Source organism: Peromyscus californicus, unplaced genomic scaffold (assembly GCF_007827085.1).
Source record: "Peromyscus californicus insignis strain IS unplaced genomic scaffold, ASM782708v3 Scaffold_15__1_contigs__length_86483966, whole genome shotgun sequence".
NCBI lineage: Eukaryota > Metazoa > Chordata > Mammalia > Rodentia > Cricetidae > Peromyscus > Peromyscus californicus.
The window spans coordinates 53,695,243-53,707,978 of record NW_026294447.1 but is presented as its reverse complement, the minus strand read 5'-3'; the positions used below and the strand labels follow the sequence as shown (position 1 = coordinate 53,707,978).

Here is a 12,736-nt window from a genome sequence, read left to right as displayed (position 1 = left end):
ACACCATGTGTAACCAGGCTGTTACAGGGAAGGGATCAGAGACTGAGCCTAAGGGTAAGGTCCCACAGTCCGTGCCCTTGGTGACCAGGTCCTCCAGCCTGGCCAGTCACCAGCCTCTTCTCAGCCCCTGCACACACACTGTCATTCCCCTAAGGAGCCTCACCGACGTCTGGTTGTCATGTCTTGCAGGGGGCACGGGCTGCACTAGCTTCAGAGGAGCCCCGTGCAGACCGGCTACAAACTCAACTGAAGGAACTTGTCACCTTCCCTGACCTACAGTCACTCTCCGATAGCGTGGTGGCCGCCATTCAGGAATATCAAAGGTACCCAGGGAGGCTGAGACCAGTCAGGACTACGAGTGGGCGGGACTCAGGGTGCTGGATACTTGGCACCCTGTGTGTGGAGGATGGGCTGTCTGGGGGTGGCAAGTCTCTACTCAGCTGAGACTTGCATTTGGCTCCCAGCAAGAGGCGTGAGCATTGCTTTTCGCGGCTCGGAGGCTCATTGGCCCACCTCTGCTGGGTCTTGAGTGGCTGAGCGTTGGGAGGGCTTCACCATGCCATGTCATAAGGGAGGGCTCCTGGGTAAATGTAACCACTCCTCTGCCTCTGACCATGCTGAGACTTAAGTACCAGATCATCTCTTTAGCACTGCCTCTGCTTACCTCCCTGACCATGGGTACAGTCGAGCTCAGCAAAGAGCAGAGTAATGGCCTCCCTCTGCAGAAATGAGCGCTGCACATTCAGAGCGCTCACCTATTTTTGCCAAGAAAGCATCAGCTCAGCCATCCCAATAGCACCCCATAGTACATCTTATACCCCTACCTGGTTATAGGGGATTCCTTCGGAGTGGACATAGGAGCTTCATCTGCCGTGTCTCTCACCCACAGCTGTTCCTAGGCCCCACATCTGTAAAATTGGGATAGTGCCTAGATCCTACTGCCCAATGCTAAAGCAGGGCTAGGCTGGGGCTTGGACCTGCTACACACACAGAACAGACAAAGGCACAGTGGCCATAGGTCTCCTCTCCCTCAGCTTGGTCCATCCTCTTATCAGGATCAGGGAAGCTTTATCCGGTGTTGGGCCTAGTATTAGAAAACTTACTTGTAGGAAGTAGCTGAGCCTGGGATGATATCTTAACCAGGGTTTGGGTTTGGATTGACTGGGCAGTACCAGGTTAGGGTCTCTACAATTTACCCCCAAGGCTTTTGGTCTCCTGCCTTGAAGCTGGACTAGCTCTCTGTGAAGACAGTTCCATAGCAGCCCTTTTATCCTGAGAGCCCAGCTTTCAAGGTCCCACCTTCAAGAAGGGTGTGGCTATCAGAGCACGCTTCCTTTAGTGTCCTCACTCCGGGGGCTGTCACAGGCTAGCTCATTCTGCAGCACTCTCTTCAGGCTGACAAATGCCCTTAGGTTCACAGTAGCTCTGGGTCCCAGACTCACATTTTCATCGTTTATTTCTTTTAAAAATTGGATTAAGCGCTTGTTTGGTTCTAAGTGGGAAGGGCAGCTCCTAGTGTTCTATTACTAGAAGCTGTAGGATTGTGAATGTTCCTGGGAGCAGTATGAGGAGTATCAGGATTATGAATGTTCCTGGGAGTGGTGTGGAGGGCATCAGGATTATGAATGTTCCCGGGAGTGGTGTGAAGGGCATCAGGATTATGAAGGTTCCTGGGTTTGGTGTGAAGGGCATCGGGATTGTAAAGTTTCCAACAGCAGTTTGAAGGGCATCAGGATTATGAATGTTCCTGAGTTCAGTGTGAAGGGCATCAGGATTATGAATGTTCCTGAGTTCAGTGTGAAGGGCATCAGGATTATAATGTTTCCAGCAGCAGTGTGAATAGCACTGTGTTACTTGTTCTTCAGATGAGGAAACAGGGGCTTTGACAGAGTTAAGCCACACAAGTCACAGCTGCTCTGCCTGACTCTAGTCTCAGCTTTTCAGATACTGCAGACCCAGAGGACACTTGTGTATCTCATTTCTTTGAGAGCTTACAGGCCTGAGGGAGCCGAGGGTCTGTCCTAAGGAAGACCTGAGGCATGTGGTCAGTGCTGTCTCAGCGTTTACAAGTTCCCAGCTACTTCCTATGCTACTTCGTAGCAGCCCATGTGTTAGGAGGGCATTCCCTGCCCTGGCAGCCTGGGCAGAGGCCTCACCCTGGACTGATCTCACTATCTTCTCTCTGGATCTGTGCCCTGTGCTGCCCTGGCAGTATGAAGGGAAAGAATGCCAGGCTCCACAATGCGACCAGGGCAGAGCTGTGGCAGCGTTTCCAGCGGCCCCTCAATGACCTGCAGCTGTGGAAGGCCCTGGCTCAGAGGCTCCTGGACATCACCACCAGCCTGCCGGACCTGCCCTCCATTCACACCTTTCTGCCCCAGATTGAGGTAATCAGGCTTTGTGGGGCCGGGGAGGCTGCTGGCCCAGTGTGTGGCACCTCAGCTACCCTCCCAGGGACAAGTGCATTCCTGGGTCCTTGAGACACCTGGGTCCAGCTCACTGCTCTGTGTCAGCCAAGTACCAAGTGTACAAGAAGGGTCACCACTTGTTCTCAGGGACAAAAGTCATCCTTAGTCCTCGGGTAAAGCCAAAGCCTGGTGTGACTTTCATGGATCTTCTCGAAGCTACGTGGAATTTTGTCTTCCTTGGGGACCCCACCACAGGTAGAGGATTAATGATTCTACAAGAGAGCAGTGTAGCAAGCCATTGCCTTCACTGTGTCTTCAGTGACAGCCTGACCAGTGGGAACTTCAAACACAGAGATGATCAGGTCGATCTCATGGCTCGACAGAGTCATCTGGAACCCAGGCTCTCCTAGCTCCAAGGCATGTCTCTTTCTGGCCTCCACTTAGCTGCCAAGTAGCAATCAGTGTTTGTTATTGGTGGGAACAGCACAGGGGCCTAAGGCCTCCCCCTCCATCACTGCTTTCACTCTGCCAACAAGGAGCTAAAGCCTTCCTGGGAAGCTTTCCTCTCATTGGTTGGGCAGGTCATGTGACCGTCCTTTAAACCAGTGCCTGGCTGAAGATGGTGAAATTGTCATGACTGGCTGTAGCTGCAACACTAACACTTCTAGGCCTTCAGCTGGGCACAAAACAAATGTTGGCTGTTTGGAGAAAGAGCAACCGTTACAGGGAGAGCATGTGGCAGCATCCGCCCCAGAGTCCCTCAACACTGGGGCTTTGATTGGCTCATAAACCCTGCTTTATGCTACTATTGAGCTCTCAGTCCATGAGATGCTCTTGTGTCCAGGGATTCTCAGACACACAGAGCAGAGGGAGGCATGAAAATGTGCCGGGCGTCAGCCTCATTTTATATTAGTTTTTGTTCTGATTACAAAAACATGTGTACATTACCCCCAAAACATAAAGATTTCTGGAAAATTAAAGAGTACCCACCATCCCACAAAGCATAGGACCATCATCAACATATGGGAACAGTTTTCCCCTCACTGCTCTGACCTACTGGGTGTTGCTGGGAGAATCTTTACTCCGGGTTGACCCACTTCCCCTGGAGAACACTGCTCAGCCTGCAGCTTGGAGCCTGCTCATGTGTGAACTGAGATTGATGCTGGGAATCACTTGGTTGCTCTTTCTCCTTATTCACTGAACCAGGAACTCACTGGTGTGGCTAGTCTTGCTAGCTAGCTTGCTTTAGGGATCCCCCACCACCTCTGCCTTCATAAGCTGAAACTAAAGTTGGGCCACCATGCCCATCCAGCATTTATTTGGGTTTCTTGGGATTCAAACTCAGATCCTCAGGCTTGTTCAGCAAGTACCCCAATTGTTGAGCTGTCTCCCCAACTTCAATCCCTCCCTAATTATTTATTTATGTTATTGAGTTTTTTTAGTTTTGGAGACAGGGTCTCACTTTGTAAGCCTGGCTAGCCTGGAACTTACTATGTAGACCAGGCTGGTCATGAACTCACAGAGATCCACTTGCCTCTGCCCTCTGAATGCTAAGATTGCAGATGTGTACCATCAAGCCCAGCTCCATAGTTATTGACAGCAGGACATGATCCTTCCTCCCAAGGGTTCAGTAGATCCCTTCTCCCATGCTTAGGGGCTGAAGGATGCTGCTTTTTTTTTTTTAAGTTGAAAAATAAATTTAGTTATGTGTATGCCCATGTATGGGTATGTGCATGTGAGCACAGGTGCCCGAGGAGGCCAGGGCAACAGATCCCCCCTGAAGCTGGAGTTGTAGGTGGGTGCTGGGAATTGAACTTAGGTCCTCTGTCACAATAGTGTGCTCTCTTAACCACTATGCTATCTCTGTGGCTCTGGTGGTCATCTTTCTAAATTTTTTTATTTTATTATTTTTTGTGTGTAGGGATGTTTTGCCTATGTGTGTGTATGCACCACTGTGTACCTGGTGCCCACAGAAGCCAGACGAGGGCATCAGATCTCCTGGAAGGAGAATTACAGACACTCATCAGATATTCTGGAGGTGTTGGGAGTTGAACCCAGGTCCTCTGGGAAGGTAGCCAGTACTCTCAGCGGCTGAGCTGTGTGTCCAGCCTCTGATGGTCGCCTTTTTTAGACAATCCTCATGACCATCTATGAAATGATCTCAAATGAAATTTGTGTGCACTATAAACCTCAATTTTAGGTCAGACCATCCTAAACCTGTCCTTTTATTTGATGAAATCCATCCAGACCTTTCCATGTGATAGACAGAAAATCTAATTAATTTACAGTTTTTGTGTATTTAGGATCATGTCATACAGCTGTGGACTATGATGTGATGGCTCATGTTTGTAATCCCGGCACTGTGGAGACAGAGGCAGGAGAATTGCTGTGAGTTCAAGACCAGCCTAGGCTATGTAGTAATCTGCAGGCCAGCCTGAGCTACAGAGTAAAACCTTGTGTTAAAAAATAAAAAATTCATGTAGAGTGAGTAGAAAAATTTCTTAATAAAGAAAAATGAAAAAAAAAGAACTGAACTTGGATAACTATATGGCATTTAAATAACAAAGAATGTGATACCAAACCCCATAGTAAAATAAAATTACTGGTCTTGACTAGTTTCTTCTATAAAAAAAAAAAATAAAAAATAAAAATTCTATTGTCTCATAGTTCTCAAGGTCAGAAGTCCAAAGCAAGGTGTTTCCAGGGAGTCAGAAGATCTGTTGGTGATGGAGGGTCACTGTGGAAAAGTGGTTCTCAACCTGTGGGTTGCGACCCCCATCAGATATCCTGCATATCAGATATTTACATTATGATCCCTAGCAGCAGCAAAATTACAGTTATGAAGTAGCAACGAAAATAATTTTATGGTGGGGGTGTCACCACAACATGAGGAACTGTATTAATGGGTTGCAGCATTACGAAGGTTGAGAACCACTGGTGTAGAGGCATGGAAGATCAAGCCAGTGAGGTGTGAAAGGTCAGCTCTGGGGCACCAGCTTAGAAGCAACAGGCAGGCCGAGCTGCGGTCCAGGTGAGAGAGGCTGAGCCTGTGCCATAGCTGGTGGTGGTGATGATGGAGGGGGCACAGGTTTCCCAGACAGAAAAGGGGATGAAGTGTTCCTTGGCCTTTGATAATGAGATGGGTGAGGGTGGGTAAAAAAAACCCAACATGGATCCTGAAATTCAGAACCTTCCAATGTATTCCTACCTGTCTGCTTCTACTGTGCCGGTTCCCCAGATGCCCACAGAGTCACAGCTCCCGCGCAGCAACAGTAGGAATTGTGAGCTTGGGCTTTCCTGGCTGTCTGAGGTGCATGGGTACCTTGTCTCCCACAGGCAGCCCTGGCAGAGAGCTCCCGGCTGAAAGAGCAGCTGGCGATGCTGCAGCTGAAGACAGACTTGCTGGGGAGCATCTTGGGCCAGGAGAGAGCAGCCGCTCTCCTGGAGCAGGTGGCAAGTTCTGTGAGGGACAGAGACTTACTGCATAACAGCCTTCTGCAGAGGAAGAGCAAACTACAGGTGAGCATCAGCCGCTGCACCCTGGAGCTTGGCCAGGGGGCGGGCACAGCCCTTCTTGATATTTTGATTTCAGCTCCACCCCTGCCCAGTGGCTCTGGATGTATGCCTCTGTTTCCCACAATCTCAGGTTCTGTGTCTATGGATGGGGCAGGACTCTCATGTGACCCTTCTCACTGGCTCCCTAGTCACCTGTCTGCTGCTGGTCACTCCTAACCCTGTTCCCTAGGTTTCAATCAAGCCATGCTGTCTTCTGTAGAGCTGATGGACAAGCAAAGATGGGGTGAGGGAGATGGTTCAACCAGTGAAGGTGTTTGCTGCTCATTCTCTACCCACTTTCAACCCCCAGGACCCAGATGATAGGAGGAGAAAACCAACTCCTACAGTTGTCATCTGACCTCCACGTGTGCGCGTGCGCATGTACACACACACACACACACACACACACACACACACACACACACACGTGTGCACACACTTAAATGTAATAGAAAATGAAGATACAAGCATTTGCTAACTTTAACCAACCATGATCCTAAGAGTGAATGTAGGCAGAGTTTTTCATCGGGACCACTGGCCAGTTCCCAAATAACCACACAGACTTAATATTAATTATAAATGATCAGCTGATAGCTTAGGCTTGTTACTAACTAGCTCTTAGAACTTAAATTAACCCATATTTCTTATCTACTCTCTGCTACGTGGTAATACCTTTTTTCACCACGGCATGTTCATCTTGCTTCTCTCTGTGTCTCCTGGCAACTCCTTCCTTTTCTCCCCAGGCTCTCTTTTTGTCCACAAGTCCTGCCTAACCTTTTCCTGGCTAGCTATTGGCTAGTCAGCTCTTTATTAACCAATGAGAGTAATACATATTCACAGTGTACAAAAAGACTGTTCCACAGCGAGTGAATGTTATTAATGGCATGCTTCTGACTGCAATAAGTCAAAGCAATGGCTTGGCACTCTGCAGACAGCCAGTTCTAGCTGCCAAATGTTTGCTGAGCAGCCAATAATGATGATAATAATAGCTACGGTCTACAGGTGTTGGCTCTGGGCCAGGCACCTGTTAATCTTTGTCCAGCTGACACTATGGGGGAGGTGCTGCCAGCCTCCCTGTTTTACAGGTGAGGAGAGTCTGTCAGGTATCTCATGGTGGAGGGGTCAGGGTTCAGGCTGCATCACTTGACTCCAAGCCAGCAATCACACTTCATCAGCATGATAAGGCAGGGTTGCCAGAGCTGGGGGAACCAGAAAGGAAGTGAAGTCTCCACTCAAACCATGGCGGCAGCTGGTGGAGACAAGCACACACGGACAGTTACAGGAGGTGTCTGCAGAGCGGTCTCAGCAAAGCTCTAGATCGTGCTTCTCAACCTTCCTAATGCCTCAACCCTTTAATACAGTTCCTCATGATGTGGTGACCCCCAAGCATAAAATTATTTTTCTTGTGACTTCTTAAACTGTAATTTTGCTACTGTTTTGAATCATAATGTAAATATCCATGCTGTCCAATCATCTTAGGTGACCCCTGTGAAAGGTTCATTTGACCCCAAAAGGGTCTTGACCCAAAGGTTGAGAATCTCTTGTCTACAGGCTGCTGCTTCTGCAGGGGCCCAGTCAGTGAAGATGCCAGTGTCTGTCAGGCATTTGACCCAACTCTGCCTCTATAGCAGAGAATCAGAAGGAAATGAGTAGGCGGGGCCGTATTCTAACAAAACCTTATCTACAAACAAACTTCTGGAGAGATTTGGTGTGTGTGGGAGGGCTGTTCTTGAGGACTATGGCTAAAGTGTGGTGAGAGAACACTGGAGTGACCCATCAGGAAGTGTTTCCTGGAGGAGGTGGATCAGTATAGAGAGAGAGCAGCCCGGCCCAGTGTCAGGTCTTAAAAGGCGCCGTGAGGAAAATGCTTCATTTGTAGTTCTATTTGCAGAGCCTGCTCGCCCAGCACAAGGACTTCGGGGTGGCTTTTGACCCCCTACACAGGAAACTCCTAGACCTCCAAGCCAGGATCCAAGCAGAGAAAGGACTTCAGCGGGACCTTCCTGGAAAGCAGGTTCAGCTCCTAAGGTTGCAGGTGAGGAGTGACTGTCACCTGGCACACGGTTGCCTGCACGGGAGCTCCTCCTCTGGCAGCAAGGTGCAAACAGTCGCCAGCCTGAGCCCAAGGTTCTTACTGGGGATCTGACTTGTGTCTCAGTAGAACCTCCGATTTTTCAGCTGACAGTTCCTGGCCCCAGCGGGGCTGTTAGCACCCCTGAGCAGCTGAGTCGAGTCTAACTGAGCGACAAGCAGTTCTTTTGTTTGCCCCTGGGTTCCGAAGTCTGAACAACGGCACTCAGTTCAGTTCTATTTGGTTTGGTACTCCAGCTGATGGGGTGGTGCCGTCCACATTCAATGTGGGTTTTCCCTCTTCGGTTAATCTTATTTGGAAACACCCCCATAGACACACCTAGAGGTGTCTCCTAGATGATACAAATCCAGTCAAGTTGACAATGGAGATTAACTGTCGTGTGAACTATTTTTGGTGAGTCCGGAGACTTTCAGTTGAATAAACCAATTTTGCGATTAGGAAGATATGTTTTATATCATGTGTGGACTGCATGCAGGCAGGTCATTGGTAATCGCCAGCCAGCTGAGGAGCTTTACTGGTTTTTATCATGCACATGACAGAGTGTTTATTGTTTCAAACCCAAACACCATTCCTGTATAAGCTGACAGCATTCTCTGGAAAACATTAAGCGTGGTACATTTGAGGCTTTAACACTGAAGTGGGTATAATTCTTCATAACAGCCAATGGTCACCAAGTGAGAGTCTAGACGTGAGTTTCTTTCCCAAGATGCTGTCTGGTCTTTCCTATAGTTTATTTTAATAATGCCCCAGGATATTTGTGTCTGAATTTTAAAGATTGATTTGCCCTGAAAAGGAATCTATTGGACCACCCATGTGGTGCAGCCACTGACAGAGAGAACATGCTATCCTGGGAACCCCAACCAGGGACTCTCCCACTCAGAGTCCCTACCCCACTGGGCCTCGAGGATGGAGGGTCTTCTGGATGGAGGGTCTCCTGGGATGGAAGTGTTTTCTGGATGAAGGTTTTTCTTGGATGGAGGGTCTTCTGGGATGGGGGGTTTTCTGGATGGAGGATCTTCTAAATGGAGGGTCTTCTGGGATGGAGGGTCTTCTGGGATGGAGGGCCTTCTGGGATGGGTAGTCTTCTGGGATGGGGGTCTTCTGGGATGGAGGGTCTCCTGGGATGGAGGGCCTTCTGGGATGGGTAGTCTTCTGGGATGGGGGGTCTTCTGGGATGGAGGGTCTCCTGAATGGAGGGTCTTCTGGATGGAGGATCTTCTGGATGGAGGGTCTTCTGGGATGGAGGGTCTCCTGGGATGGAGGTTCTTCTGGATGGAGGGTCTCGTGGGATGGAGGGTCTTCTGGATTGAGGGTCTTCTGGATAGAGGGTTTTCTGGGATGGAAGGACTTCTGGATGGAGAGGCAGGTGGCCAAGTTCCCTTGTTCTTCTCTCTATCACAGGGCCTGCAGGAAGAGGGTCTCGATCTGGGGACACAGATAGAGGCTGTGAGGCCTCTTGCCCAGGAGAACTCTAACCACCAGCACAAAGTGGACCAGATTTCCTCTGACCAGCAAGTCCTGAAGAGGTCCCTAGAGGTAAGGGACCAGTGAAGGGCCTAAGCAGTGAGGACCAGGTCTTAGAATCCTACACTCCTGGGTCCTTTCTCCTTCCAGCTTCTGTTCCTTCCAACCTCTCTTTCTTCTCATCCTCATTTGTGTAGCTTCTGGTTGTTGAGCTATTACTGTATGCGGGCTGCTGTCCTGGGCTCCCGTGGCGGAGGCAGCTCACACTGACAGACAGGGCCCTGCTTTCCTGGGGACTGGGTGGACGGGACAGTGAATCAGCAAGTGAGTGAGTGATGCCAGGGTTTCCCATTGTGATGAGGGCCACAGATGCAGAACAGAAAACGCTGCCTTGTCTCCTCTGCCTGCGTGGGTGCAGTTGTTTGTGTCCCCAGCCCTGGTGGCCTCAGAGCCTTGTTTGCAGCGCCCTCTAGTGGCCTTCTGAGCACTTTCTGGTGCACAGGATGATTCTACTTCCTGCAGTCTGATGGATGCTCAGAACCCAGACTTCTTGACAATTGACCAAGACAAGTATCGATGCAGGCTCCAGGCTCCCTACACACCCTGATTTAGACAGGCTTGGGTCGTCCTGCTTTTTAATTAAGCCTCAGGGAGTTTAAGCGGATCCCTGGCCACACCTCAAGAAAACTTAGTGCTAGGCTAACTTCTTCAGCCCACCTGGCCCTGTACACCCCATTTCCATAGCAAACACCTTCTTTACCACCCTGAAGCTAACAGGTGGGTACACCACTCTCACAGACAATCTAGAAATGTCTAGAATAGAAAGAAATTCTTTTTTTTTTCAAGACAGGGTTTCTCTGTGTAGCTTTGCACCTTTCCTGGAACTCACTTGGTAGCCCAGGCTGGCCTCGAATTCACTGAGATCCACCTGGCTCTGCCTCCCGAGTGCTGGGATTAAAGGCATGCGCCACCACCGCCCAGCATAAAGAAATTCTTAAAGAGACATAATCAAGTCATATATAAGTGGCTACAGATAGTTCTGGTCATAGGAGAGGTCAGGAAATATTCCCTTTATACCACAACCACTGATGTCACATCAGGCAGCATGGCCAGTGGTACCTCTAAAGAGTGAGAGAAAATCTCAACTAAACCAAAGCAAAGCCCTTCGTGTATAGGAAGGGTGTGCTCCCAGACAAGTCAGTGGCCTTGTTAGAACTTCAGAGACCTCCTTACACCTGTGTGTGGAGTTAGACCCTGTCTCAGTGAGGGTTTCTATTGCTGTGAAGAGACACCATGACCACAGCAACTCTGATAAAGGAAACATTTAATTGGGGCTTGATTACAGTTCAAAGATTTAGTCCATGACATCATGGTGGGACATGGCAGTGTGTAGGCAGACATGGTGCTGGAGAAGGAGCTGAGAATTCTACATCTTAATCTTCAGGCCACAGGAAATGAACTGGGTCTACACCGAGCGTAGCTGGAGCATCTGAGACCTTAAAGCCCACCCCCACAGTGACACACTTCGTCCAACAAGGCCATACCTATTCCAACAAAACCACACCTCCTAATAATGCCACTCCCTATGAGCTCATGGGGGCCAGTTACATTCAGACTACCATAGAGCCCAACCCCAGGCCATGGCAAACAGGCTTTTAATCACTGTAAGTATGGGTGGGCATGAGACAGTTTAGTGGGATGTGGGGCAGTTCTGTCTCCCTCCTTTCATGGAGTGGGAGCACCTTACATTGTCTGCTACTTTTGGCCCTCACTCCACTCTCAGCCCCAAATGCTTCCCCAGGAGTCTCCAGGAAACAGATGATGCCTTACACCGAGGACCTAAGGAGCCCTGTTGGCCCAAGCAACTCCTTGGGTCTGGATGAATTCACCAATCTGCTCAGTAAACTTGGATCTGTAGTCTCAGGGATAAATGAAGGGGATAGAGAGATAGGGCACTGTTCCCAGCTTCTAGAAGCCCCTAGAACTCCAAATGTCAGCTCCAAGAATTATATTCAAATGATGAGCTAGGCCAATCATTAGAGGACACATTTACTGGGTGTCATTAGTGGTAGCAAGAGGGTGACACCCCATCATGCTCCTGTAAAGGGAAACTGTCCCCTTATTCAGACATTCAATGCTTGTTAAGTCTAGTGAGTGTAAACTCCCCCTTCCCTCACAGCCAAGTGGCCTTCATGTCCTGTCATCCCTGACAGAATGTCTGACAAAGACAACAGTAGAAAGGTCTGCTTTGCCTCACAGTGCCAAGGTGTAGCCTCTCACGGTTCAGGGAACCACAGCAGCAGGAGCTCGGAGCAGTCGGTCTCGCTGTGTCTTCAGTCAGGAAGTAGAGAGAGACGGACTCTGGCACCCTGTGCAGACCAAGCTGGCCTTGAACTCACAGAGATCCAATTGCTTCCAGTTTTCTCCATTTTCACGTAGTCCTGGGCCTTGGCCCGTGGAGTGGGGCAGCTCACACTTATGGAACTTCTCACCTCAGTTAACTGAACCCAGACAATCGTTTAGAGCCTTATTTCCGTGGTGATTCTAGATCGGGTCAAGCAAGATTAACTATCACATCCACAGGGAGCATGCTCCTGTGTCAGAGGCCACAGGTCCCTATGGCAGGAAGCTGTTGGAGGTGGTTAGTATTGGTACCCAGGTCCTGGCACTGAGGATACAGAGGAGCAGGGCTTAGAAAACATTTGAGGCCATCTTTGATGGGTTGTTGAAAGTAGGTGCAGTATGTGGGATGCTGAACCCCCCTCCAATTGGGCTTCTAGCCCCTTAGTAGGGGCCTGGCATCCCTATCTCCGCAGTGATTTGTTGTTGTTGTTGTTGTTGTTGTTGTTGTTGTTGTTGTTTTGTTTAAAGATACAGGGAGATAGGGTCTTTGGAAGCCCAGCACAGAGGCATGAGACCTTCAGGGTAGTGCAGTGAGAACAGTGGCAGAGGGCCGGAGTCTGAATGACTCATGGTGGGCTGGAAAGGGGACTCAGAGAGTCCCAGGCAAGGGGGCCAGAAGAATGGAGAACGGCCATCCTTCTGAGGACAGTGCCCAGCTTTCCTGGAGACAGAGAAGAGAAAGGCTCATGAGTCAGACTTCTGAGAAACTAACAGGCCTAGGAAACAGGATCCAGGGATAGAGGGGCCCCCAACACACACACCCAAAAAAAAGCAAGGTAGCTTTGAAAACCTTTATACAGTCAATCATATACAG

At 49.5% G+C, this 12,736-nt stretch overlaps 1 protein-coding gene across 4 annotated transcripts in view; it reads left to right on the top strand.

Moving 5' to 3' along the window:
* Syne3 (spectrin repeat containing nuclear envelope family member 3) overlaps positions 1-12,736 on the top strand; it is an 88,346-nt gene that overhangs the window by 50,977 nt on the left and 24,633 nt on the right. For all 4 annotated transcript variants that reach the window (XM_052738885.1, XM_052738883.1, XM_052738884.1 and 1 more), the window contains 5 exons: positions 190-323; positions 2,213-2,387; positions 5,745-5,927; positions 7,855-7,998; positions 9,457-9,591. In XM_052738885.1, coding sequence (XP_052594845.1) covers positions 190-323; positions 2,213-2,387; positions 5,745-5,927; positions 7,855-7,998; positions 9,457-9,591 — 771 coding nt within the window. The remainder of the gene's footprint in view (positions 1-189; positions 324-2,212; positions 2,388-5,744; positions 5,928-7,854; positions 7,999-9,456; positions 9,592-12,736) is intronic.